Source organism: Homalodisca vitripennis, unplaced genomic scaffold (assembly GCF_021130785.1).
Source record: "Homalodisca vitripennis isolate AUS2020 unplaced genomic scaffold, UT_GWSS_2.1 ScUCBcl_14590;HRSCAF=25454, whole genome shotgun sequence".
In the NCBI taxonomy this organism is placed as follows: Eukaryota; Metazoa; Arthropoda; class Insecta; order Hemiptera; family Cicadellidae; genus Homalodisca; species Homalodisca vitripennis.
The window spans coordinates 2,404-27,561 of NW_025790727.1; the positions used below are offsets into that span (position 1 = coordinate 2,404).

Here is a 25,158-nt window from a genome sequence, read left to right on the forward strand (position 1 = left end):
GCTTGACGGCATCGGACTTACTGACCAACCCCATGAGTCCGGTTGTGGACAAGTTAGCAAACACGCCGTAGCTGATCGTATTAAACAAGGAGAAGAAAATACAGCTGGACTGGCCCAGCAGGGCTGGCCGCGGGTGACGTTGTTTTGTTGACACCCTGATAATTTGTAAAGTTCTCTGTATTGTTTTTAAACTTAGTTCTGCAGGATATGCTCTAACACTGCACTTAAACTCGTTGTATAAACAAAGTTTTCTAAACTAATTGGTACTTTCTTCTATTTTCACCATTGGACGTGACAAAAGGTTTGTAGGCAGATTTATTTACTTTTTATTATTTTTAAATTCTGGTGTGTTTTTTGTTCTCCAGGTAAAATAAAAAATGGTAATATAATCTATGAATAACTACAGTTTCAAAATTTCTTAGGTGAATGTTGGCATTGGTGAGGATTTGTTGTTAGATATTAACATTTTTGTTTATGTCTTCCCCCATCCAAAATAAATCCCTTATATACGTCAGTACTGGTTTTACCTTGTTTCACAGACTTCCAGCAAAACGGCCACAATATTAAAAAAAATAAAAAAATTTTAATGTGTAAAGTTAATTTTTAATTTTACTTTCTTGGGTGGGGGGGGGTTTTTGTAGGGGGGGGCTGGTGGGGTTGGTGATCGTGCGTAGTTAGGTTGGTTTGGGTGGTCGGTGTGGTGTTGTGGTAATTATTGGTAAGTATAAAAAAGTTTAAAAATGTTTAAAATTAGTCTTGTAGTGACATTTATTTATGGGACATTAAATTGTAGATATAAATAAAGTCAAAAATAAAAGGCACACAAAATTTTATTAGCTAAACTATAAACAGTTACCAGACAATTATATAAATTACACTTGTGATAAATATAAAAAGAAATGCATGATTGTAAATATACAACTAACCTAATAGTGTTCTTTTGAATGGTAGTCCTCGAAACAATCCTCTGAATGTAGGGCTGGTTCTCCTGTGCATGTCTTGCAGGAGTAGCAGGGTCTCGCGCCGTAGGTGTATAAGATATATAGTTATAAGTATAAGATATCAATACTTTTAACAATAAATAAAAACCATTATAAACAGAAAACACGATGAAGGAAACCGACTCAGCGATGGTTAGACACGCACTACCTGAAGCCAAACTGCAAACAAAAAGCGCGCACGCTGTACGGCATCTGTGCCGTGTGGCCGGAAGAGTGTCTGGACACTGCGTCTATTGTTTCAAACAATGTAAACGCGACAGCTATATTTTGACGCTTGACATAGGTCAATAACCCACACACATGGTTGACGCATACCATTAGTGACATTGATCGGATTTAAAAGGAACTTAAATTTGCTATAGACGCAGTTTTGTGTCGATGCGCCGTACCGCATCTTTGCCATTTGGAGATAGTTTGTCTATGCGCCATACAGCGTCTGTGACGTTATAAGGGTTAAAATAACATCCTTAGAAAAAACATTGATAATTTTGACTATAAAAAACTTACATTATTATATCTTCCAGCTCTCAAAAACTACTTGTCAGATAAACAGAACCCCAAAATCCTATAGAGACTTCAACAAAACATCTGGCAATTTTGTTTTATAAAAATCAGACATTGCAATTGTTAGTAATAATAACTTTTATTTTTCATAATGTCTTAATGTAAGTTTGTTTATTAATTCACCGGCATATTAATGTGCGATGTGTGACCCTTTTATCGTAAACCCTTTTTTAACTAATGTGCACTTTAGTTTTATGCGGAGGTCTCAAAATTATTAGAACCATTGGCATTTTTATTGTAAATTTTTCTAGACTTGTATAATATTTTGTTGAAGAAAATCAAAAACACAAGGAACTAACTGTTCTTGGCATTGTATTGATCATAGCCTCATTCAGTCGAGGTGATGTGCAATAAAGATTCTTTACAAAAATTAATCTATTTGCTTACACTTTGGTAGTATATTAAAATTTAATTCTGTAGCAATTTAAAAGTTAACCTCATTGTTTAGAATTTAACGAACCTATCCCAGTCTTAAACACATGATTTTTTTTTAATATTCTAAAATGAAGTATATAAAGGAAAAAAGTAAAAGATTTTCTTCTAAATTGGTTTTCATTGTGTATCTTTACTAGATTAAACTTTAATCTAACTACACTAATTTTAAGCTAACCTTTAAGTGGTATAATTTATTTTGGTGGTATTTTTTGAAAATATTGTCCTAAATACGAGGCGCTGTGTTTTAAAAATTAGTACCATTTTAATAGGTATATATTTGTCATAAATAGTTTATTCACTTGAAAGGCGATACTTATCCACTTTTTTTACGTAATTCCCATTAATATTAAGGAACTTATCGTATCTGTGGGACCAGCTTTTGTATTCAATTGTCAAAGAAGGTTGCACCCAGTCTGAAACGTAATATCCAATAATTTAAAAATTGACAATTCCATAAAGAACACTTCTTGCGACTGGCAGGAAACTCTTCAGATAAGGGACAAAAATTATTAATCATCTGTTCTCTTTCATTTGGCAGTCCACTTGTTGAATCAAGTCAACAGTAATGACTGAAGTTTACCCACTTAGTTCCTCAATCTTGAATGTTTGTGCGGCCATCTTTGAAGGCCCTAACCAATTTTCATCACCATTCCATTACTTATGTTTTCACTATCAACATCACTGATTTGGCAATTAATGTTCAGTTGCATTGAAGCCTTTAGCACTGAGAAACGTATTACAGCATGGATTTTCCCATCAGTGGGATTCTCAATAGGTGGTGGCATTTTAAAACCATTGCATACAGATGTAGCTACATGGCACTCAGTGTGCTAAATGGTGTCTGCAGCGCTGAGGCGGTGTAAATTAAAACTAAAAACGGTACTTACTTTTAAAATAGGCCTTGTATTTATATAACAAAAATCATATTATCTAGTAATTTTGAAAAATTGTACCTTAATTTTAATATTCCATGTGAATTTCCAAACCCCAGGGTATTTGTAATAAATATAAGATTCTATTGAATTGAATTTTAGAGCATGGGGTTGTAAGAGTTTTTATGACATTAAAAATCTATATGGTATGTATTTAAATTACAACACAATTTTTTTAAAATGGGAATTTGGAATTTAAAATTGGCTTTTGAAATAGACTTTGAAAAATATAATGTTTTCATACAACAAGCAATCCTACTTGAAAATAATAATAAGAAATCTTTTTAAATATTTTTAACAAATAATATTTCATTTTTATTGTGTAATTAAGAAACATAGTTCATTATCTTTATTCTGGAGAATTCATCCTGGATTGTGTTTGCTAACAAATCAGCAGCAAGCAGCAGTTGGCTTTATTGAGGAACCAGATTGCAGGGCCAGCTATCGGCACAGCTTCAGCAGCTGCTATCGGCAAGACCATCATAGCTGCCAATAACACCCAGAGTGCAACTGCGGCTAAGCCCTTCGTCCAGACCCCTCTCTCTGTACAGGTATGACTCATAGAGTAGTGGAGCTGTAACTGTAGTCTATTGGTCTCTAGAAGAAATACAACAAAATCCGAGGAACATAATTTATATTCTATAATAATAAAACTGGAAATTTTATGCAAAACCTAGGAGGTTTCTCTAAGTAGATTTTTGCAATTACAAAATTATTTCTTAACCCTTTAAAGCAGGGATTTTCAGGAGCTCACATGTAGTCTACTGAGGAAGTTTTCCCTGCCGATGGGGGCATTATGATATGTTATAATAACTTGGGTATAAATAGTACAGAAATATCTAAAAGCCAGAAATAATGCAACACCTACCCGATATTGTCCACATTGTGCAAAAAAAACTTTGATAGATAGGCCTAGACCTACAATACTCACAAACACACACTCATTTTTGTATCATTATTACTTTGCACGTTCTGTACTGTGAAATAGTATTTAGACCAATACTAATATCCTATGCATTTGTTACTGGAAACTTATTACAAAATAATTATTGTTTCAACAGAACTTGTGAAAACACAGTGTAAAACACCAATCGGTCTGTAATATAAAATAACATACCGAACGCGATGTTGCAACACAGCTGATTTGAGCCATCTGTTTGGTTCCTATATACAGCTAAATAAGAAGAAAAAACATTGTCTGTGAACTTGTAAATAATGAATTCAATGTCCTCTTTATACAATAGAAAATAACGCTGGAAATAGTTTAAATTGATGCCGCTAGATCGCATATGACTAAGGTCTGCACTAAACCTTGATGTTCTCGTGAAATCATTGCTTTCGCCTATCGTCACTGTCACGTGAAACCGCATTGAAGGGTTAATGCTAGTAAAATTATCTAAATTTGATGTGCAGATTATCTCACAACATATGTGTTCATATTCACTACAAAAGCAATAAAGTAGTATGTTTTTAAAGTTAAATAAAAAGTTGGTCAAAGTGAAATCTTCTAAGAACTAATAAAAAGGTAGCTATTTGTAGCTATCACAGAAATAAGAAAGTAGACTACATCACATAGATTATACATTTTCTATATAATAACAATATTTTTAAAAAGAAGAAAAAATAATTAGAAAACGACTGTTCAAAAATTGATTTATTTTTACTATTAACACTTTGAGTGCTGGCCCTAAATGACATGTAACTCTGTAGAATGCTGGGCGTTTTTGGTGGTTTTCAAAAATTTATTTAAAAAAAAAAGTATTTAAGGTATGAAAAAAAATACTTACATGCCTTAATTCAGCTTACTTTCGTCTTTCTTTTAACGTGAGATTGTTAGTGTTTTTTTTAAAAAACTACACATAAAAAATGTTTTTTTAAAAACATATATTTTTGGGAAAAAAAATTATTTTTTGAGACAGTTTTTTTATCTAACTTACTAAACTAAGCATGTATACAATTATTTACAATGACCCATTTACAAATATGAACTGTCCTTTGAATAATACAAATCATGTTTTTATGTTTCGTAGTTTTTTGACAAAAACTATGCCGTCATATTGATGCATCGGCATCACTTTCGCTGTCAGCACTGTTTTCAGCATCTGTAACAAAAATAATATACTATGTAAAATATGAATATATTTTCATTTTATTCATAAGAATAAAATATTAGTTGAATAAAGTTAATTTATTATAATACAAATTATAGTTTGATTCACGAAAACAATAACATAACCAAACTTTTAGACTGATGTTTATATGATAAATAGACTTACTTATTCTTACCTGAAGTATGTGTCTAATCTTCTTCCATTAAATCAGGATCAATGTCAGAATCGTCAAAAATACTATCTACACCAATAAAACTATCTTCATCTAATACATCACTGATCGCAAACGTCGTTCAAGCTGCGAGAAGCCATGATTGCGACATCGACTGCCGGTTGCAACGAACGTCACGTCAGCGGCACGTAAACAACGCGGCCGAAGTTGCTTTGTCATTAAGCTCATACAATACATCTGACGCTTTCTAGCGGTGAATTGTGTTACTAAAAACCCAAATAACATTGTAGAGTAGGCAAAACCCGTTTAAATACGGACAATGTAATATAATGCCAATTGAAATGACAACCACGTAAAACTACGGGATTAGCATTCTTCGGAAGTTTCGCCGTTCCGTAAAAATTACGGGATTAGCACTCGAAGTGTTAAACCACGACTTAATGTGTTTTTTTAAAATTATACAATCAATACATTTTAGTAAAAGTAAAATTGTATTTCTTTTGTAATCAATTAAATTGTGAATTTCCAAGATTGAACCAGTAGTTAGTTTAAAACACCTATCTTGTTCCAAGGTTGTTGAGATCCTAAAAAATGCAGCAATATTGTAGCATTATATTTGGAAAACTTAGAAGATAAGTACTCAGAGCAGTGAATGTAATTTGGGGAAGATAAGTCCTCAAAACAGTGAATGAGATTTGGGAAGATAAATCCTCAAAGCAGTGAATGTGATTTGGGAAGATAAATCCTCAAAGCAGTGAATGTGATTTGGGAAGATGGGTCCTCAAAGTAGTGAACGTGATTTGGGAAGATAAGTCCTCAAAGCAGGGAATGTGATTAAAGGATGTTTATTTTAACCTAGTTTTCTAGTTTGGTATGTTAAATTAGTAGTTATCCAACTGAGTGATCAGATTGCAAGTCTTGAAACATAGTGTTACTGTTTTTATTTCACCTTACAATGTACAAATAAATCATGTTAACTGAAAAAAAAAAACCTTTCATTGCCAAAAACAAACTTTAAATAAACTGAGCCCTCAAGATTGATAAAATAACAGTTTTTACCTCAATTTACAGATTCCTTCTATTGTGAAAGCCTTAAAAAAACTAAAAGTGGTAGCAATTAGTGAGTGGGTTAATATTGTGAATAGTAATGTTAATGATTTTAATGCTCCAATTTATTTCAGAATAGTTATAAAAACATGATGGCTGTTTCTTGTGAGATTGGTTTTGTGAAATTAAAAATGGTCTAAATCCAGGAGTTAGTGGTGGCGGCAGGAGGCAGTCAGGTGGTGGCTCGTGCCGCGACTCCTGGACCCTCAGCGTCACCACAGCGTATCGCCACCACCACTGTCGTCACAACCATCGCTCAGGCCCCTGCCACTATGACTACCAAAGGTATGTGGCCACATCAAGCACTGGGTTCAGTTTATTATCGTGTCCAAACTTATAATGTGCTATAAATATTCACCACCCTAAAAAATCTATATTAAATCAATCTAGATAATTAACTTATCATACCAAGTATAATTTAAGCCATCACCATCATTATCATCATCAGAAGCAAGTTCTTTCATTTTATGTATCTGGTGGCATAAATTGTACTAATAATTTCCTTTCGTCCAATCTTATCATCATCTTCCAGTTTGAATCTCTTAAAAATTACATTACATTTTTCATAAGCTTGTGTTTATTGATGAAGAACTGTTGGAAATGTTGGAACCATAATATTTTACTTTGAATTGTGTTTACAAAGCTCTCTTATAAAAAGAATGCACTTTTTTAAAGTGGACTCTGGGCTTTATTGTAAAATATTACAAAATAGTAATGATACTTTATTAATTGCAATTAAAAACATAATTTTTAAAGAAATTCTAGCAAAATGTTGTAAAATAGTTACAATGTAATTATCTATGTTGTTGATTCAAACAGTGGATAGTGTTTATTAATTTACGATCTTGAACCTTTGTTTAGAAATAATTTCCATCTCCAAAATAGCTGTAACTTGTAATTTGTAAAGTTTTCCTCTCCTGTAATCGGCTTACAAAACATACTTTTAAGAAAAACTTATTGTTACTTAATATAAAAGCCAAGACAAGTGGAAGCAAACATAGCCTTTGTCAAATAAAATGTACATGAATTTATTCATACATACTTTGGCATTTACTCCAATCTGTGTTTCAGTTTATCACAAAAACTAAAAACACAAAATTATACAATACCTTATTAATACATAGTAAAATAATGAAAATAATAGAAATAAATAAATGAAAAGTTATGATATTACATGATTGTCTAAAAAATCACAATGTAACATTAACAAATGAGTAACACAATTTTTTGTATCACAAGATGAAAATGCCTTTGGAGCAAGGCAAGAACATTGAATGGCCTTTTCAATGGTCTTTAGCAGCCAGGAACATTTAATAAGCATGGCGCACTATACAAAATTGCACTCTAAGACTGGATTACTGAATAGTCTGGTGCACTCTAATGTTTAAATATTTGAAATATTTGCAGGAAGGGTTTTTCAATCACGAAAGCTGTCACATTAATTTTTGATTTTGGTTGAAATTTGTGTACTTAACCATGTAGTTTAGCTATGTTCCAATAAGTTCACCTAACATATTAACTGGAGCAGCTGTCAATTAACTATGTCACTTATTGAACCTTACCGATGGTTTTTTTGCCACTTCTGGTTTTCTGTTGAAACAAACAATTGCTTATCTTGTTTACTTGTCAACACGCCAGTCATAGTGGTATATAGTACATTTTTGAGACCTTTCCAAAACATTTTAAACAGTTTTGGAAGAATGTGATTTTCATGGATGAAGACAAATAACATTTATTTTCATAGTGGTTTTAATTTTAATTGTTCGCAAAATTTTATGCTTGGTATTGAAAATTAAGAATGAAGCAGTTCCTCAAGTGATGCATGTAATTTGAACTTAAAAAGTTTAAAAATGTCAAATATTTATAAATTGTACATCAAGTTAATGGTATGTAAAAACAAGCATGCGTTACAGCAAAAACGACTTTTGGAAGAATAAGTTCTCAAGAAATTGTTTAAAAATCATATGTATAGGCATTGTTTTAGAGATAATTCATTACTTTTGATTTAAAATTCTTTGACTACTACTTACTCTAAAAATCTTCAAAGAAAAAAAATAATTCAAATGAAACATGCAACAGAATAAATTGTAAAATTTGAAGAAGTTATAAAAATATAAGATTTTTATACTAATTATTTGATTTTTTTTAGATAATTCTATATTCATAAAAATTTTGTTTAAAGTTTTGAATTGTAAAAATCAAATTGATATAGAATTTGTTGGAATAAAAAATATGGGCGAGCGCTGAAGTGGTTGTGTAAACAGTGATGGCCACCAATAAGCTGACTGCGACGCAGATCCAGCTGTATCAGCAGCAGCAGCGCCAGGCTCTGCTGAGGCAGCAGCAGCTGAAAGACTGCGGACACTTGGAACGAGAGCAACGGTCGCGGGCCAGAAGGTGTCAGTGGCTGTCACCGCCCCCACGCAGGCCAGGATACATCAGGTCAGTTCACTAGCGCACGTGTACCTGCACGCGCATGTAGGCTACATACAGTTGGTTCGTTGTGTAATTGGACATCGGACCTCAAGAGCAATTCCTCTTTGAGTGAAAATCTCATACTTGGATGTAAAACTGTGGATTGTTACCAGTCTTTTGAGTTGTCTTCAAATGGGTAAAAATAGATTGATAATTTACTTGAGCAAAATTATTATGGTCAAGAGGAGTAGAAACAAAAATTTGTTTGGTTAATGAAAATCAATAAGAGCTGAAAGTGGTATGGAAAGGAAAAATATTTAAGATGATCAATTTATAAATGTTTTGGTTTAATTTACATAAACCTTCAATCATCAAGAAAATCGTTCAATCACAAGAAAAGAAAATGTAACAAAGGTCTTCATTCACCAACTGAATTACAAAAAAGATTTAGAAAAATGAATTGATGTTAATTCATCAAGATTAATGTATGTCCTAATTTAGAACAACATCATGGCAATCTCTGTCAAAATTAAAATTTATGAAGATTGGATATGAATGAAAACACCATTGTGTGAAAGTACATTATCTGCGATTGGCTTATTGATAATATACAAAATTATGAAGACGATGTTGTAAACTTCATAGTCATCAGACAACAAGAAAATTAAAAGACTAAAAAATAAAAATAACTTATAAAGATTTATTACAAATCAAAAATATGGCACAGATATATTTTTGGATTAATGTCCTGCAGAAAAGTGGCAAAGTGCACATTTTAGAAGCCTTTTTAAAGAATAATTCCATTATTATAATAATAAAAAAGGGCTATAAATGAGCTCAAATGTTTTTTTTGTGATAACAAAATATTTTAATCAGTTTTTGATTTTGTGTTTGTTTCTTATGCTTACAAAAAAGTATATTTACAGAAAACTGTATCGTAATCACATTTTATCAAAGGTTATTTGTATGTGTGTGTATTTCATGCTAACTTGAAGAAACAATGCTTATAAAAATATAATTGAACTCAATATTAATTTAGCACTTCTATGTTTATGCTTTGTAGTTGAACATTTTAATCTACAATGTCATTTGAAACACTTTATTGGACATGTATTAAATAAACATGAATTTATCTACAAAAAAAAAGTAATAATTGTTTTCTAAGATACCTGGGATACAGTGAAAATGATGGAAAGTAAAGTGAATTAGTTATAGTTCATGAATGATAAATAACTTTTACTTACTTAAAATCACTTGTTGAAAACATAAATTTTGCATCTTATTTATAAAAAATTGGATTAAATTATCCATTAAAATTTTTATTGGATTTCTTATTGATCAACCTGAAGGAAAGGAACACACTCCTGTTCTATTTGTAGAAAAATGTAAAACATGTGACAGCATTACATTTCTAAGTACAAAAATATAAAATTCTCGGTCTTTCTTATTGTTTCTTTCAAATTAAAAATCACTGATTGTTTGAAGAACTGAAGTAATTCTATCACATTAGCTGAAATAATTCAACTGAAGAGACTTTTATACAAATTTACATCGGTAGTGAAGAGGAGAGAGAAGAGAGTGTTAGCTGGGAGTGTAAGAAGAGAAAAGAGAGTGTTAGCTGGGAGTGTAAGAAGAGAAAAGAGAGTGTTAGCTGGGAATGTAAGAAGAGAAAAGAGAGTGTAAGAAGAGAGAAGATAGAGTGGTGTTGCAGAGTGAGTACCAGCCAGACAGTGATGTTGGAAACTGCAAAGGATGATGTAGACAGTGTGTATTAAAGAATACAGAATGTAAACAGATCGATATTGGTTAAATTAAAATTCAAACGGTTCACGCCGAGAACGGTAAGCGGAAGTTGAAGTATAATCTTTGAGTTTTGTTACCAATCACGTTTTTTTAAAGATCTCGGCCCGATTTCTTTCTTCTGAATAGCGAAACAGTAAGAGAAAAACGTATTTAAGTTCTCTTACTTCTTTTACATATGATTCACAAAATTAACTTATGAAATATTAAAGTGATAAATAATTTTATTTGTTTACATCTAACGTGATGAAATAATAAATGAATATAAAATTTTTCTTATTTTAATTTGAAAATATAATGAATCTAAGTTTGGTGAACATGTGTGAGGAGTGTGTGTCTGCAAATTGACATAAGATGTTTGAAGTGGTGTTTTAAACCAATAAACCAGTGATTTAAATGCTTGTAAAAGAAGAAAGTGAGTGATTTATTTTCCCAGCTAGTGAAATCAGTTCTTGGAAATTTAACTGGGTATAATGAAATCAATCTTCTTTTATAAAAAAGTAATATTGCAACAGTTGAAGAGGAACAAGTGAGTTATTTATAAATACACAGTATAAAAGTGTATCACACTACCTAAACATTGAACATCATCGTATAGCTCAAACTAAGTGGGGCTAAATACAGTTACAATTTCACCAACTTACACCAAATCTTCATCAATGTGACATTCAACTTCTGAGCATCATCATTATGGACAATACAACGTGGGCTATAATAATTTACACAAACTGAAACATCTTCATCATGTGACCAACAAGACTAATAAAATTAGATGAATGAAGTTATTGAAAGTATAATAATATAATTTTGTATACTAAAAATCTTGTATACGAATGCTAAAAGAAAATGTTGTGTGATCAGATTAATAACAACAATTCACAAAAATGTGACATTGACAAAGGAAATATGTGTCATGATGTTCATTGGAGAAAGCATGTTGATAAGAGATATACATGATTTAATGAATAATACAAAATTATGTTGATAAGAGATATACATGATATAATAAATAATCTTACAAAATGATAGCCTACAAGAAAAGAAAATTAACACAACTGTACTAATAACAGACATGTAATGGCGAGGGAAATATGTGTTGTTAAGAGAGATAAGTATAATGGTAAGTGAGATTATTCAGTGTTGATAACAGAAAAGGTAAAACACAGAAGTCTCATTGGAACTTTTGACTGTGCAATCTGGTGGCCAAACCCAGGAACTAACATTTATGAGATTTAGGTCACTAGTCAATTGTGATGAGTTGTCCTGCTTACTAATCTCTGTATGACATGCAGGTTTCGATTGTCTTTGGACTTGATGTAATTTGAAAACCAACAAAGAGAATTAATACTGTATCAAGTGTTCAAATATTGGGAACACGGATTAATGATAAAAAAGGTGATAGTGAGGTAGATTATGTACAACAATTTAAATGGTAATAGGTGAGGGAAAAATAAATGTGGTGATGTAGAGACACAGGTGTGAATAAGAAATTATTCGTGCTTAATTAATCACTAATTAACAAGAGAAGAGATATGGCAATATATATTTTTTTGATATGTAGGTATATTTTGCACCCAAGGAGTTATGAAGAGTGATGTGGTTTCCATAGAATTTTATGACTACTCGTGGCCTTTTTAGACTATATCTAAACTAATTGGTTTTAAATCCATTTGCTATAGCAAAATATTATTTAATTTTTGGAATATTTGTGGTGAATTTAAAAGAAGATTAATGTGTTTGTGTCATGTAACGTTTTGTAAAACTTTACAAACTTTTGAGATGTTCGAAAACACTTTTGGGAATAAATGTCTTGGTTGATTTTACTATCATGAATTCAAAGAAGGATGGACATAATCAGAAGACGACCTTTGTTCAGGACATCCATCGACATCAACTGTTTATGTTAATGTTCCAGTGACCATTTATAAAGCGGCAACAAAATTTCTTTCACAACTGTTGACAGCAAATAAAAAATACCACCTAGTTCAGGTTAGATGAGATTCTTGAAGTGTCATTACTGCAGTCATGGATTTATGGGTAACTACTGTGAAACGTATTTTGCAATGTTTATTATACTGTAAAATTGTATTCTTACACATCTTGTATACTATAAAGTGTAATGTAAAACATTTGTAATTTAGAAGCAACATTATAGGAAACTTTGCAAAAGTGTTATCAAGAAACAAAATTGAACATTATTGTAACATGTATTGTGTAATTTGAACAGTATTGTAAAAATTATTAGTATATTATTTCTGTTAAAGCAAATATTTTAGTTTTGTTTTAAATTTATTTTTATTACGAATTTGTTAAATTTGATTAACAGAAATGTTTATACATGTATTTTGATGTTGTTTTAAGATCAGTTTACTACGTATGAAACAGTGAAAACTGGAGAAGATATGTTAAAAAACAAAGATACAGAAAATTTACTTAAACTCTACATTTTACAATAAAATGGCATAATACTTTTTGCACTGAAGATGCCATTCTTCACAATTTTGCTCAAGAAGCAGTGGAAATCAGTGGGTGCTGGCAACCAGAAATTCGACTCCAACGTGGATAAATATTAATTGTTATGTAACATTTAAGTATAAAAATATCTCCTGGAATAAAAACTTTAAATAGCTGAAACAAATTTTGAAAGAAAACCCATGAAAAATATTTAATTATGTGTTATTAGTTCTTTTCTAAATTTATTTATAATTAGTGAATGCCCCATCAAATTTCAAAGATGTAAATGATTACAGTTTTTTAAAATTTAACATTAAAAAAATTGCTTCTTTGCCAACATTATTAAATTGACATGGATTGTTGGCCACCAGTGAATAAAGAAGAGGATGAGATGTTAAAAAGGAAGAAAGAAGATAATTGATTGTATATTTATTCCATGTAAATTGAGGATATATGTGGTAAATTATAATTCGAGGTTTTTTTTTTTACAATCTTTTTGTATATCATTGTATATACTACACATGTGTACCTGCTTATTTATCTAGTTTCTGTGTGTTTGCTATTTTTGATAGTATTTGAATGAGATTCCTAATTACATTAATTTATCAGTTTAGATTTTAATGTTAGTTACTAACAATCAATGTATGTACTATTACTAACAGAATGCATTATATTGTATTGTTCAATTATTTAGTTTAACCGTTAGTAATTATCAATATAAAGATAACATTTCATGAATGAGTTAAAATTGTAATATTGTACAATGGTGGGGTTCTTATTCCATGTGTCAAGAAATTCTAGGAGTATATGATAGCTACGAGTATTTTTTGTTTTCTCCCATTTTAAGAGAAATTCTTCCACAAAAATCAGTTTTTGGATAAATTACTTTAGTTAACAGTGATAAAATTATAAAAACAGTGCGTACATCTAAAAACATTTTGTGACCTTAATATTGTAAAATCAAAATATAATTAGAAGATTGATTTTTTCACATCTTATCAAAGTTAATCGAGAGAGGGATTGAGTGAAATGAAGACATAATATTCGCAACATTGTAAATTTACAATTTTTCATAAGCATTTTCTAAATTCTCTGAAATTAATAACTATCTTGGGTAGAAAATAAAATCAATTTGGAACATTCTTATTTGAATTAATTGTGGTCTGAAAATTTGTAATGTGTCAGACCTGGGTGCAGACTGTGAGTGTTAAATTTGGACTGTCTGAGCACATCACATGCTGTATTTTACATGTTGGGAGTATGTAACACTCGTGCAAATTCCCAAGAGACCTCAAACTCTAAAAACACAAAGTAGTGACTAGTGGAGGTTTACGAACTGTGATTGGGCTGCAGGTGAAGCAGGCAGGAGTGACGCGAGTGTCCGAGGCAGAAATGGCGGCACTGATGAAGCGTCAGGGTGCGAGTGTGGCGGGCGTGGCAGTGGCGAGCAAGACTGGTGGACTGACCCCTGCTCAGATACTAGCCCAGGCGGGGGCTGCAAGCACAGGGGCCCGGGCAAGTGGCTGCCTTGGTGAAGACTGCAGGTGGACAACACCTGCCTCTCACGATTCCCCAGGTCACTTTTCTGATTAGTTCATATCGATATGATTTATAAATTAAACAGCACCATCTTCGAGTTTAAATTTTATATCAAAGAACGTATTTCCCAAGTTTTAGTTCAAATTACGTAGAAAAATATTTTGAAAAATGTTTTTTTAAAAAATTACAATTTGAAAATCAGTATAAATTGTTGGTTTTTATTTCAAAGAATTATCATATTTTTAGTTTTTTATTTGAAAAGTTGTACTAAATGCTGGTACCACTTTTTCATTGAAAACAACGTGCTAATTTAGAGTATAATGGTTATGTATTTTACTTTTTTAGCCCTTTCAACTCGAGATCTATTGATTTAAAAAATCTTAAATAGCATATTTAATTTATTTGCTTGAACAAGTAAATATTCAAAAAGAATCAAATAAGAGTACAAAATTGTTTGTTTTATTATATCTACACATTGGACCGAAACAGCTGGGAGCTGTTCAAAATGTTCTTGCTTTCTAAATAGTCTAAAAGTCTATTGCGAATTACTTTTTTGTATGCTTTAGATATATTAGATACCAAAGATAAGTGATGGTAATTGAACATATCTTTTTTTTTCTCCTGCTTTGTGTATTGGTATTATTTTTGAATTTTTAAGATATTTGGAAATTTTCTTCTCAAATTCAAGGTTTTTATTTGGTGACTTTTTAGGAATATAATTTTAGCTACTTTTAAAAGCACAACAGGCACTTTATCATACCCAAACAAATTTGTATTTTTCATTGTTCCTATAATTTGTTTTACTTCTTCATCACTTATTGGTGGTAAGTATAAGTTAGTTTGCAACAGATCCTTTGCTTCCTTAGTAGATTTTTCTATATAATTTAAATTGTCGACAGATGGTTAATTTAATTTAAAGTATGTATAATATATTTAAAATTCAGTAACATTTCATGGTGGTGGTCTAAAACATTCCCACCAGTACAAAACTAAAACTTATCAGATCATAATCCCACTAATATTATAAATGCGAAAGTTTGAATGTTTGGAGGTTTGTCCTTGAATCACGCTGAAACTGCTATACGGATTGTGCTGAAATTTGGAACAGGTATAGCTTTTGGTCTGAATTAACATTTAGAGTGCTTTTTACCACCCATAACACATTCATTTCACCAAATAAAGTCGAATTCAAATTGAAAAATTAGTTTGTTTACATTTGAATGTTATGATAAGAACGAAACGTAATAACGTTTCATAACTCAAATTAAACTGGCACTAAACAGTTGTTGACAGTTATAATTCGACAAATTTTCTGAAACAACTGTTTTAATTGCTAATGAAAATAAAAAGATAATGGCGGGTGACTTATTATGCCAAAACACCAGGGGTGAATTTAAACGACCAGAACAGACCCATATTGACCGCAGCAACTTTTTAGTTGTACGATACACTTTCGTCATTGGGATAAAAAGGCCAACTCTTATTGTTACTGAAGCCATCGAAGAACTTCAATAAATTATCATGGAATGTGGGAGAAAAATACTAATCTTATAAAAACTGTTTCACTTTACGACTTCAGGATCCCAAACCTCTGTTCTATAAACTTAAATCTAAATTGGATCAGGAGATTGGAATAGCTTTGAGTGACTATCGATTATCTCTAGACTGTTTATTATGTCATAGAAAAAAAATACATAGATATATTGTCCAGTTTTTCAACAGAAAAATTGTGTGCGAAGCCGCGGGTAACTGCTAGTCAACAATATAAAACTCATACTGCCTATCTTCAGTAAGCTGCATAAATGCAAGAATAACGAAACTCTTAACTTTACATTGGCATTGGAAAAGATCATAACATCTCATTTTGTGTGCTATCCGTACAATAACTTGATATCATGTGAAAATTGTCTCCCAGTTCTTTACATTGTGTTCTGTATGACACAAATGTCAGGTTGAATTTTGTCAGTTGTAATTTTGAGAGAATCTAGCCGCGACAGATGTTCAATATTTTGATGAAAATTTTAATTGTGTTACTATCACGTTCAAATAATTTTTTAACTTTTTTTCCGGATGTTTTATTGAAACGTTTTTTAGGAGCAATTTGGCTACTAGTTCTAGAGGGGTTGTAATGTCTAAGTCCAAGCCTGATTTCAACCCACAAAACTCACATAACCCACACCACACTTTTACTACAGAAATGTCCAATTAAGTACGATTCTTCAATAATCAATGGAGGTATCAATCAAATTCTTAGCTTTTTTTACATTCATACTAAAATAATAGCAAAGTATTGATTTCTAATTTACAAGGTCAAGTAAATAAAGTATTTAATGCTTGAAAAATGGTATTTAAATATTGACAGGTCTATATTTGCTTTACCAGAAGAATATTTTGAAATGTAATGGTTAGTTTATTTCTATATCAGTGTCTGTAGTTCATGATTATATTGAGTGTGTGGTACAGGTTAAGGCCACCTTGGCACCGGGGGTGAAGGCGGCTGCAGCTACCCCGCAGCAGATCCGACAGCTGACACTGCAGAACCAGCTCTTGGCACAGCAACGCAGCAAGTTGACTGGTCAGAAAGTGGCACAGCTGGGTCAAGTCATGGTGAGGCAATTGTGTTTTATATGTGACTTTATTATAAAATTAATCACATTCATATTAAAGACTATTTTTGTAATTTTCATTGGAAGGCTCAAACTAAAAAAGATCAGTTATTTTTTAGCTGTCAACTCAATTTTATTTCTTCAAGTTAGTCTAAATTTTATTTTCTGTACATATCACTATACACATATTATGTAGATAATTAACCCATTGCGGATCATTGACGAGCTGTGGTCGTCACGTAGCAGCCGAGCCTAACGAGATGACAAGCTCAGGTCGCAAAAGCGGTCTGCTTTAAAGTTTCCCTCCAAATAGTTCTATTAGTGTTTGATAGATTGGGCGATCGTTTTCACTTGTCAACTAAGAGTGTTTAAACAACATTCTACGTTCAGAGTTTTCAAAAGTTTTATAAATATCCTACAGATCGCAGTTGTATGTTGAAGTAGAAAAATCATCCATATGAGTTTACTCTCTGCTTTTTAGTGCTTCTGATTGGTTGTTTTCCTCAGCTGTTATTATAATAGTAACTAGTATCACATTTTATGATATAACTCGCATGTCATAATATGAGGTGATCGAAATGGAAAACTTACGATTGTCTGAACGTGATCGATATTTATTCGAGATATTTATTACAATAGTTCATAAACAATTTATTGTATTTAATTATTTAGTTTTTAAGAATATTGATGGAGATATTTGTATAAACCGGAATCCAGTTCAATGTAGATAAGAAGTGAGTTATACAATAGTATACAAGCGATACGATGTGGCGCACCATTGCTTTTCGTTCGGCCGCTGACCGTAAATTAATTCGTGCCCGCGTGCCAAAATAATACAATCCGAAATGGGTTAACTGTTAGGACCAGAGCATAATAAAAAAGTTAGCCCAAAAACTGCCAGAGATTTCTCTCAAGATACTGTTGAAAAATGTCAAACCTTTTTTAGCAATTTTCTAACATTTTACTAAAACATTCATAAAATCAAAAACTGTTTTAGATAGGCTCTTAATTTTCTTTACAGATAAACTGTTTAGTTAAAAAACACAAAATGGGCATATAATGCTTTTTTATTACTTTTTTTAAACACACAATTAGTTCTTACCAAAATAATTTTGTACGTTTTTCAGTTTTTAATGCAAAATAACGCTTGAAAAAAAATATTACCTCAAAACAACTGATACTACTCTGTACAACAACTAAAATTGTACACATACACCAAAAATTATTTGATTATCCACAAAACGTAAAAGATAACACTAATTATTGTGTTGATGTACATTTTCACTTTATCTGGTAGGCCTAATCTAAACTCATGTGATTCCAACACAGTTTATAAAATACTCAGCCGCCTATCCACTGAGTTCTGAACAAGTAAATCTTCATTTAGAATAAAGTAGCAGAAAAATAATTTTCCTTCATAAAACTATCAAACAAATCTTATGTTTAAATGTAATTTAATTTTAAAAGTAAAAAGATCAAAATCTTTACTTACAGTAATCAATACATTTTCAGTCTTTTTTTTTTTCAGTTTTACATGAGTAATAGCATATTGAAATATTATTCCACTATAAAACATAATATCAGTTACATCTAATTAATCTTAAAAAATTACTATGAATATATTTTTCTTGTAATTTGGTTTGTCCTGATTGTTTATATACCAAAGACTTTATAGTACGTAAAATATTAATGCAGTAGAGGTAGGATTTCGTACACGGATGTCAGAATTTTACGGTTGGTTTTGCAACGACGTTGGAATTTTGTAGTAGTTTTTCATATATATGTATGGATAGTTAGTTAGATAGTTTAGTTTGTGTGTTACTCTGCATTGTTTGAGGTTTCTATTGTTTATAGCAATAAAATAACTTCCAGGTAATTTCAGGCTTTTTTTGGAGACAACCCTATTAGTCCAAGAGCCGAAAAGCCGCCAATTATAGTCACACAATCTGGTTGATTTACTGTCTTAATAGTTTGTTCCAAATGTGACAAGCTAAGAAAAATGTTGCGTGAGTCACAAATTATCATTTTATATTTTTAACCCTCCTAATACACTCGGGTGATATAGATTTCTTTCTTAAGAAAAATGTCTCTGTCAATTTCAATAAAACCCAGGTTATGTGCTAATGTAATACAAATTAGCTCTTGGCTCCTGGACTATTACAAGAGCTTCCAAGTGGTGATGAGCTTTACAAACTCATTTAACCCTAGAAGTGTGTCCATGTTACCAAAGATAAAACGTCAGTCCATTTTTTGACGTGATGCAAGGTTTTTTTAAAAAATTCGTAAAAAATACTTAATATCAAGAAAACATATATTGTTTATATATCTTTTTTCTTCTCATAAGTTGTACTATTTGAAATAGGAATAAATGTTTTGATATTCTTTGGTTTAGTATATATTTTTATGAAAATAATGAGAAATTGCAAAAAGTTTTATATGAAAATTTCAAGTTTGGACCTCTGTAAGGTATTGAAATATTACAGTAAGGTCAAAATGTTAAATGTATAAAAATGTAGAGAATTTTATGCCAAATTAAAAAATATATTTAAAAATTCTATTAAACAAAAATTGTAATTTTGCCATTTTTCTTTTTACAAAAGCGAAAATGTACAAAAATGTACAAGGGTTTAGGCTTTACTTTTTTTTTACCTCCAAATGTGACTATATATTTATATGAAAAAACAGTTTTCTATTGTAAATTATACATGCTATTTGAAAACACTAAAAGTAAACAACAACAAAATAAACTGTTATTTTATTATAAGCTTACAAAATAAAATCCTTTGAAAAAATCAAAATATTTCGTAACAACATTCAGAAAAAAGCTACAAATTTTCACTTATACTTTATGTTTTATGTAATTTTTGAATACACCCTTAGTAAGTATGTTTGTTTGGCTAAAATAAAATATAAGATATGTTCAAATACTTTGAGAAGGAACTGAGTTATGACATTTTTTGTTAACAGTCGAACGTTAAAGAATTTACTCATAAAAATAATCTGGTTTGCAATGTAAAAAAAAAATATGAAAACATTTTTTTTACTTGTTATATTATGTTAGCACATAATGTTTGAAAGAAATACAACTCAATAATTTTTGAAATTGAGTAAAAAATAAATGTTGTGCGTCAAATATTGTAAAAACCTTGCATTGTAAAATTTTTGAGAATAGCCTATATAAACAATAGATAGTATAGTTCAAAATAACATTGTTTTATAATGTTTTTTGTCATTTCATATGCATTTATGCAGTAGAGTATTTTAACCTGAAAAAATAGAGACCTAAATTATGAAAATCGGTAAAAAAAATAAGCTCGTGGTGAAATAAAATGGTCAACAATGGCCGACAGGGATGGGTTGGGTTGGTCTTGATGCAACGCCGTGATTCATCTCTTTCGTTTTCGCACTGCCGGAAACCTACTGAACTAAATTTACCGCTGAAAGATTGTACCCGGTTGATCGTTTCTTTCACTTTACACTGTTTTTTTTTTTTTTTTTTATTTTCTTTATTGACAATAAATAACTGTGTGAATGTTTTATTATACTAACCAGCATAAAATATGCTGGTTTACAACTTTAAAATTGTCCCTTTTTAGAATATTCATAGTAAATCAACTATTTATTCTAATGACTTTCTGTTTGCACTGGAAGAAAGAATATTTCATTCCGCGTCTATTGACATATGACAGCACTGTTTGCAGGCAATACGTAACTTGCTGTGATTGGTTGAAAATGACGTATTTCTTTGACCCGGCTACCCGCGAAATTCCACTCAAATGATGACGTCTTCAGAAAACATTTCACCACGACCGTAATATTGATGTTAGAAAAAAAAAACGTTTATATGAAAATTGTAGAGTGGAATCTCACAATTTCAATGATACCAAAAACATGGTGATTGTTTAAAGATAAATAATTATTTTTAATGAAAAACTGAACCGACATACAATATGCTGGTTCCGCACAACAAACATAAATTACAACCGACATAAAATATGCTGGTTCCACACTTCTAGGGTTAATAACTGAATGACTATTGAAGGCTCATAGTGTACTTATATATCAATACCTGGAATGCCTAGGTGACGAACAAAGGAGTGCCAGCCCAGCTGATTGTGCAGTCTCAGAAGTCTGTACCTACCACCATGACCATGCAGCAGATTCAGCAGGTCATCAAGCATGTCCATCCTCAGCACATTGCTCATGTGAGTAGCTAGGTATTCATTTTCTGCAGCTTTAACACGTTCGTTACTGTCATGTTCAAACAAATCTTCTTTTTCCATAATACATGTGTTTTACGTACAAATTTATTGCTGCTTGAAGTACTTACAGTCTGATTGTTAAACTCAGTGAGGGTTTCAAACAGTAAATGTTTAGAAGTTGTATGTCCACTATTTTGAAACAGGTGGATATGGTTTATTGATATTTTATTCTCTAAAAGGCATATCAATGATAATACAATCAATAAGTTTCATAGCCCTATGATAAGTGGGTCTCAAGTGATAACATGTTATGTAAAAACACATATTTTATAAAATTAGATTGACAGAACATTTTGTTGAAAAACACTCATTTACTTGATATTTTGTAACTCATTTAAATGTATAACAGTTGTGTTCTAAAATGTTTTAAGCACTTTTCTAAACACCATTAACCCTTTGAGTGCCACGGGTATTTTCCAAAGGCATATGCATAAAGTGCCACGCTGTTTTTCGCATATTTGTAAGCTTTTGGGAAAAAGGCTGTTGTAAAATAACTACCAAACAGATTTCCATCATTTTGTTGTTGTTTTTTTTCTTATTAAATGCAAAATATGATACATATCTTTACAAATAAAATTTGATTTATAAAAATATAAAAATTTTAGTTATTTATAAAAAAAGTTTTTTACTTTTGTATAAAAAGTTAAGTTTGACCTAATTTGTGTGTGTATACGGTATTTTTAAGATTTTTTATCTTTATACCATGCTAAAGGCCATATGATTCTAAATAAAACCCATGTGTAATATATTATTCTAGAATTTTAAAAAACATGGCATTATATGTATTAACAAAATGCTACCCGGTACCGACATTTTTATAAACTGTACTTCATTTGTCAGAGTTTAGAAATTACTTAGTAATGATGTAGTTTTCCCATAAATCTAATAAAACATTAATACCACACAAATAAATATGATTAGTAGATTTAGAAACAAATACTTGCTAACATATTTACATAAAAGTTTACATTTACTAAATAATAACCCTAATAATATTCTACACTGAAAATTCAACGTTTTTCGCTTGAACACAAATCAAATCATACATTACTTTTGTAAAGAAATTACAGTAAAATACTGTATAAGTTACTATTTTATTTTGTATTTACTCAAATGCTTGGTTATCGGCACATAAACAACAAGAAAGGCCGTTACGCAACACGGTACTCGTCCGCTACGTCGCGTGACTGGAAGACAGAATCATCGTACAGGTACTTATCACAGCCCACTATTTTTGGACGAGTTTTCCCTATCAGAGATAAAAATAAACTTCATTTATACTTTTCCTTCTTCCATAATGAATCGACAAATACTCGATGAGTCATAACTTCCTATCTCCAAATCGTCTCCAAAATAGACATACGAATGACCTGACATTTTCGAATAATGAAACGTTTGTTCTTATAGTTTTAATTTAATTGATTGTCGTAATAAACTTGTAAATTCCAAAAATAGGTTAAATAAAGTCAGTTGTTTTTAAATACTGTAATTTATTTTGTCCCCGATAAGGAAAACTCGTCCAAAAATAGTGGCTTCTTGATAAGTACCTAAACAACGTAAGTTTCGCAGATAAAATAGTAGAGAAAGAACATAAAACTCGTATTTATTGATAGTTTGGAACCTATTGAATACAGCCGTCTGATTATTTGGCCAAAATAATCTTGTACTATATAAAATATTATCAAAATACGAAAACGTCAAAATTGGCGACGCTGGCACTTTATGCACTTTTCGTACCGTCAAAATTAGCGACGCTGTGGCACTCAAAGGGTTAAAAAAAGAAATTTTAATTTATGAAATTAGATGCAACAAAGTAGACTCATGTGGGTCATTTTTGGAAATTAACTAATTTGTTAAATGGGTCATATTTTAATTAATTTAATTGCTTAATAGTGTGAGTTGAGATTTTTTTCTCTTTTGATAAATAACTGTTGTAATATTTTGGTAGCGGATATTCAGGAATTCTGTTCATTATATCTCATAATTATGTTTTGTTTCTTTCGCATGTCATTTATTTAAATTTTAGATGCTGTTAAGATTTTGCTTCTATGTAAAAATATCATAATATTAACAACCTGAATATTTAAAGTTATTTCCCAAGTTATAATCAAAATGTTACTAGTTTAATAGAAAAATAATGCCCTATCTAGGTTGTCTGCGAGTGGTCAGACTGTAGCCAGTCAAGGAGCATCTGGCCAGGTGATCTCTCACGCCGTCCTCGCTAAGCCAGGAACCTCTCAGACTAGGGTCATACCACAGCAGAGCATCAAGCAGACTATACAGGTATAGTCTGAGACCACTCAAACAGATCTTAATGTTTGCGCGCTGGCAGAGTCTTAATCTGTGATACATTAAACATCACCTACTAATTACATAATTCCGAGAGCTTGAATGGGATTAAAAGCTATATATAAATTGGTATATTCCACACTTTCTACTGTTGTATTAATTTTTACATATACATAGATATGTCTTCTATATTTTCTTTTACTGGCTGTTGAAAATTAAAAACTTCTTTGTCACAACAAACTTGCCAGCTGTTACTGTTAAAGACAAACTGTTTATGTAGCTTAATGTAACAAAATGGAGTTAAATTCAATATTTGTACAACTGTTTTGTTTTATTATTAAAATTTTATGACTGTGAAAACAGGGAAAATTAATTAGTTAAGTTTATCTGTATCTAGGAGAAGGAAAATTCATTCAGAGGAGAATAATATGAACAAGTTAATTGTAAATTATCCTAGAAACCATATCTCAACTAAGATTTCCATTGTTAACATGTTTTCTGTTTGTGTCACTATGCTTAACTGCAGTGTAATTAACCCCCTTCCTTCCCTTCTCTGCATATATTTGAAGCTTATTGTGCATGCACTGAGAACACTACTAATGGTTGACTGTGACAGGTGGTAACAGCGTCTCCAGGAGTACGCACATCCGTGCCCAACGTGACGATAGACTCGGCCGGTCGCCCTACAGTCAGTATGGCCAGTGCTGCCATCAAAGTCACCTCCGCCGCCCAGCAACAAGCCCTCCTCAACCAGGTAAATACTAAATACAAAATATTTCATACGCACAATTAGTTTTCTTTTTTAATTCAGAAGTATGTTAATTATATTGATAGAAGGTTGTTGTTGTACTGGTTGATAATGATATAATACAAGTTGTAGACTTTGAACATTTTGTAATTAAATAGAATTTGTTTTTGTCAGAATGTCTTAACAATGTCTATGCATTATAAGATGATGTATGCATATAAAATTTAGCAGCTATCTATGAAATGAAATTTTTTTTAGTTAAGCAGGTAAAAAGTAAGGACTAAAATGGTCCTTTCTTAACCAGTGTAAACTATAATGAAAAAAATTAACTGTATGTACCACACATGTAAAACTATAGATTAGTCCATGCAAAAAACAAAAATACCACATATAAGATTGGACAAATATGTTGTACTTATTTGAACTCATAGTTGTACTTATTAAAAACAAATCATGATCATGGCACAACCAAACATATAACTATTTCATGCAATAATTGACCAAAACCAATGAACCATCAATTGGGTTTGTGGTGCTGAATTGTTGGTTAAACAGTTGGTTCTTTCAGATATTGAATGTAGGGGTACAACTTATTTATTATTGACTTCTAGAATGAACCTGCTTTAAGAATTTTACATTTATAGTTTTGTTTTCTATAGTTTCTTTAACTTTCATAATAACCATTACTTTTTTAAGTTTCAACAATTTTTAATGGTTCAACCC

At 31.0% G+C, this 25,158-nt stretch overlaps 2 protein-coding genes across 2 annotated transcripts in view; both read left to right on the forward strand.

Annotated features, from left to right (window-relative positions):
- LOC124375180 lies at window positions 1-17,130 on the forward strand (the record flags this gene model as incomplete). Its single annotated transcript, XM_046833289.1, has 5 exons — window positions 1-138; window positions 3,330-3,483; window positions 6,469-6,607; window positions 14,345-14,567; window positions 16,994-17,130. Coding segments are annotated over 4 exons (613 nt in total), but the record flags the coding sequence as incomplete, so codon positions are not given.
- LOC124375181 overlaps window positions 14,802-25,158 on the forward strand; it is a 15,858-nt gene continuing 5,501 nt past the window's right edge. The window contains exons 1-5 of the mRNA XM_046833290.1: window positions 14,802-14,807; window positions 16,994-17,137; window positions 21,219-21,342; window positions 23,551-23,681; window positions 24,304-24,441. Coding sequence (XP_046689246.1) covers window positions 14,802-14,807; window positions 16,994-17,137; window positions 21,219-21,342; window positions 23,551-23,681; window positions 24,304-24,441 — 543 coding nt within the window. The remainder of the gene's footprint in view (window positions 14,808-16,993; window positions 17,138-21,218; window positions 21,343-23,550; window positions 23,682-24,303; window positions 24,442-25,158) is intronic.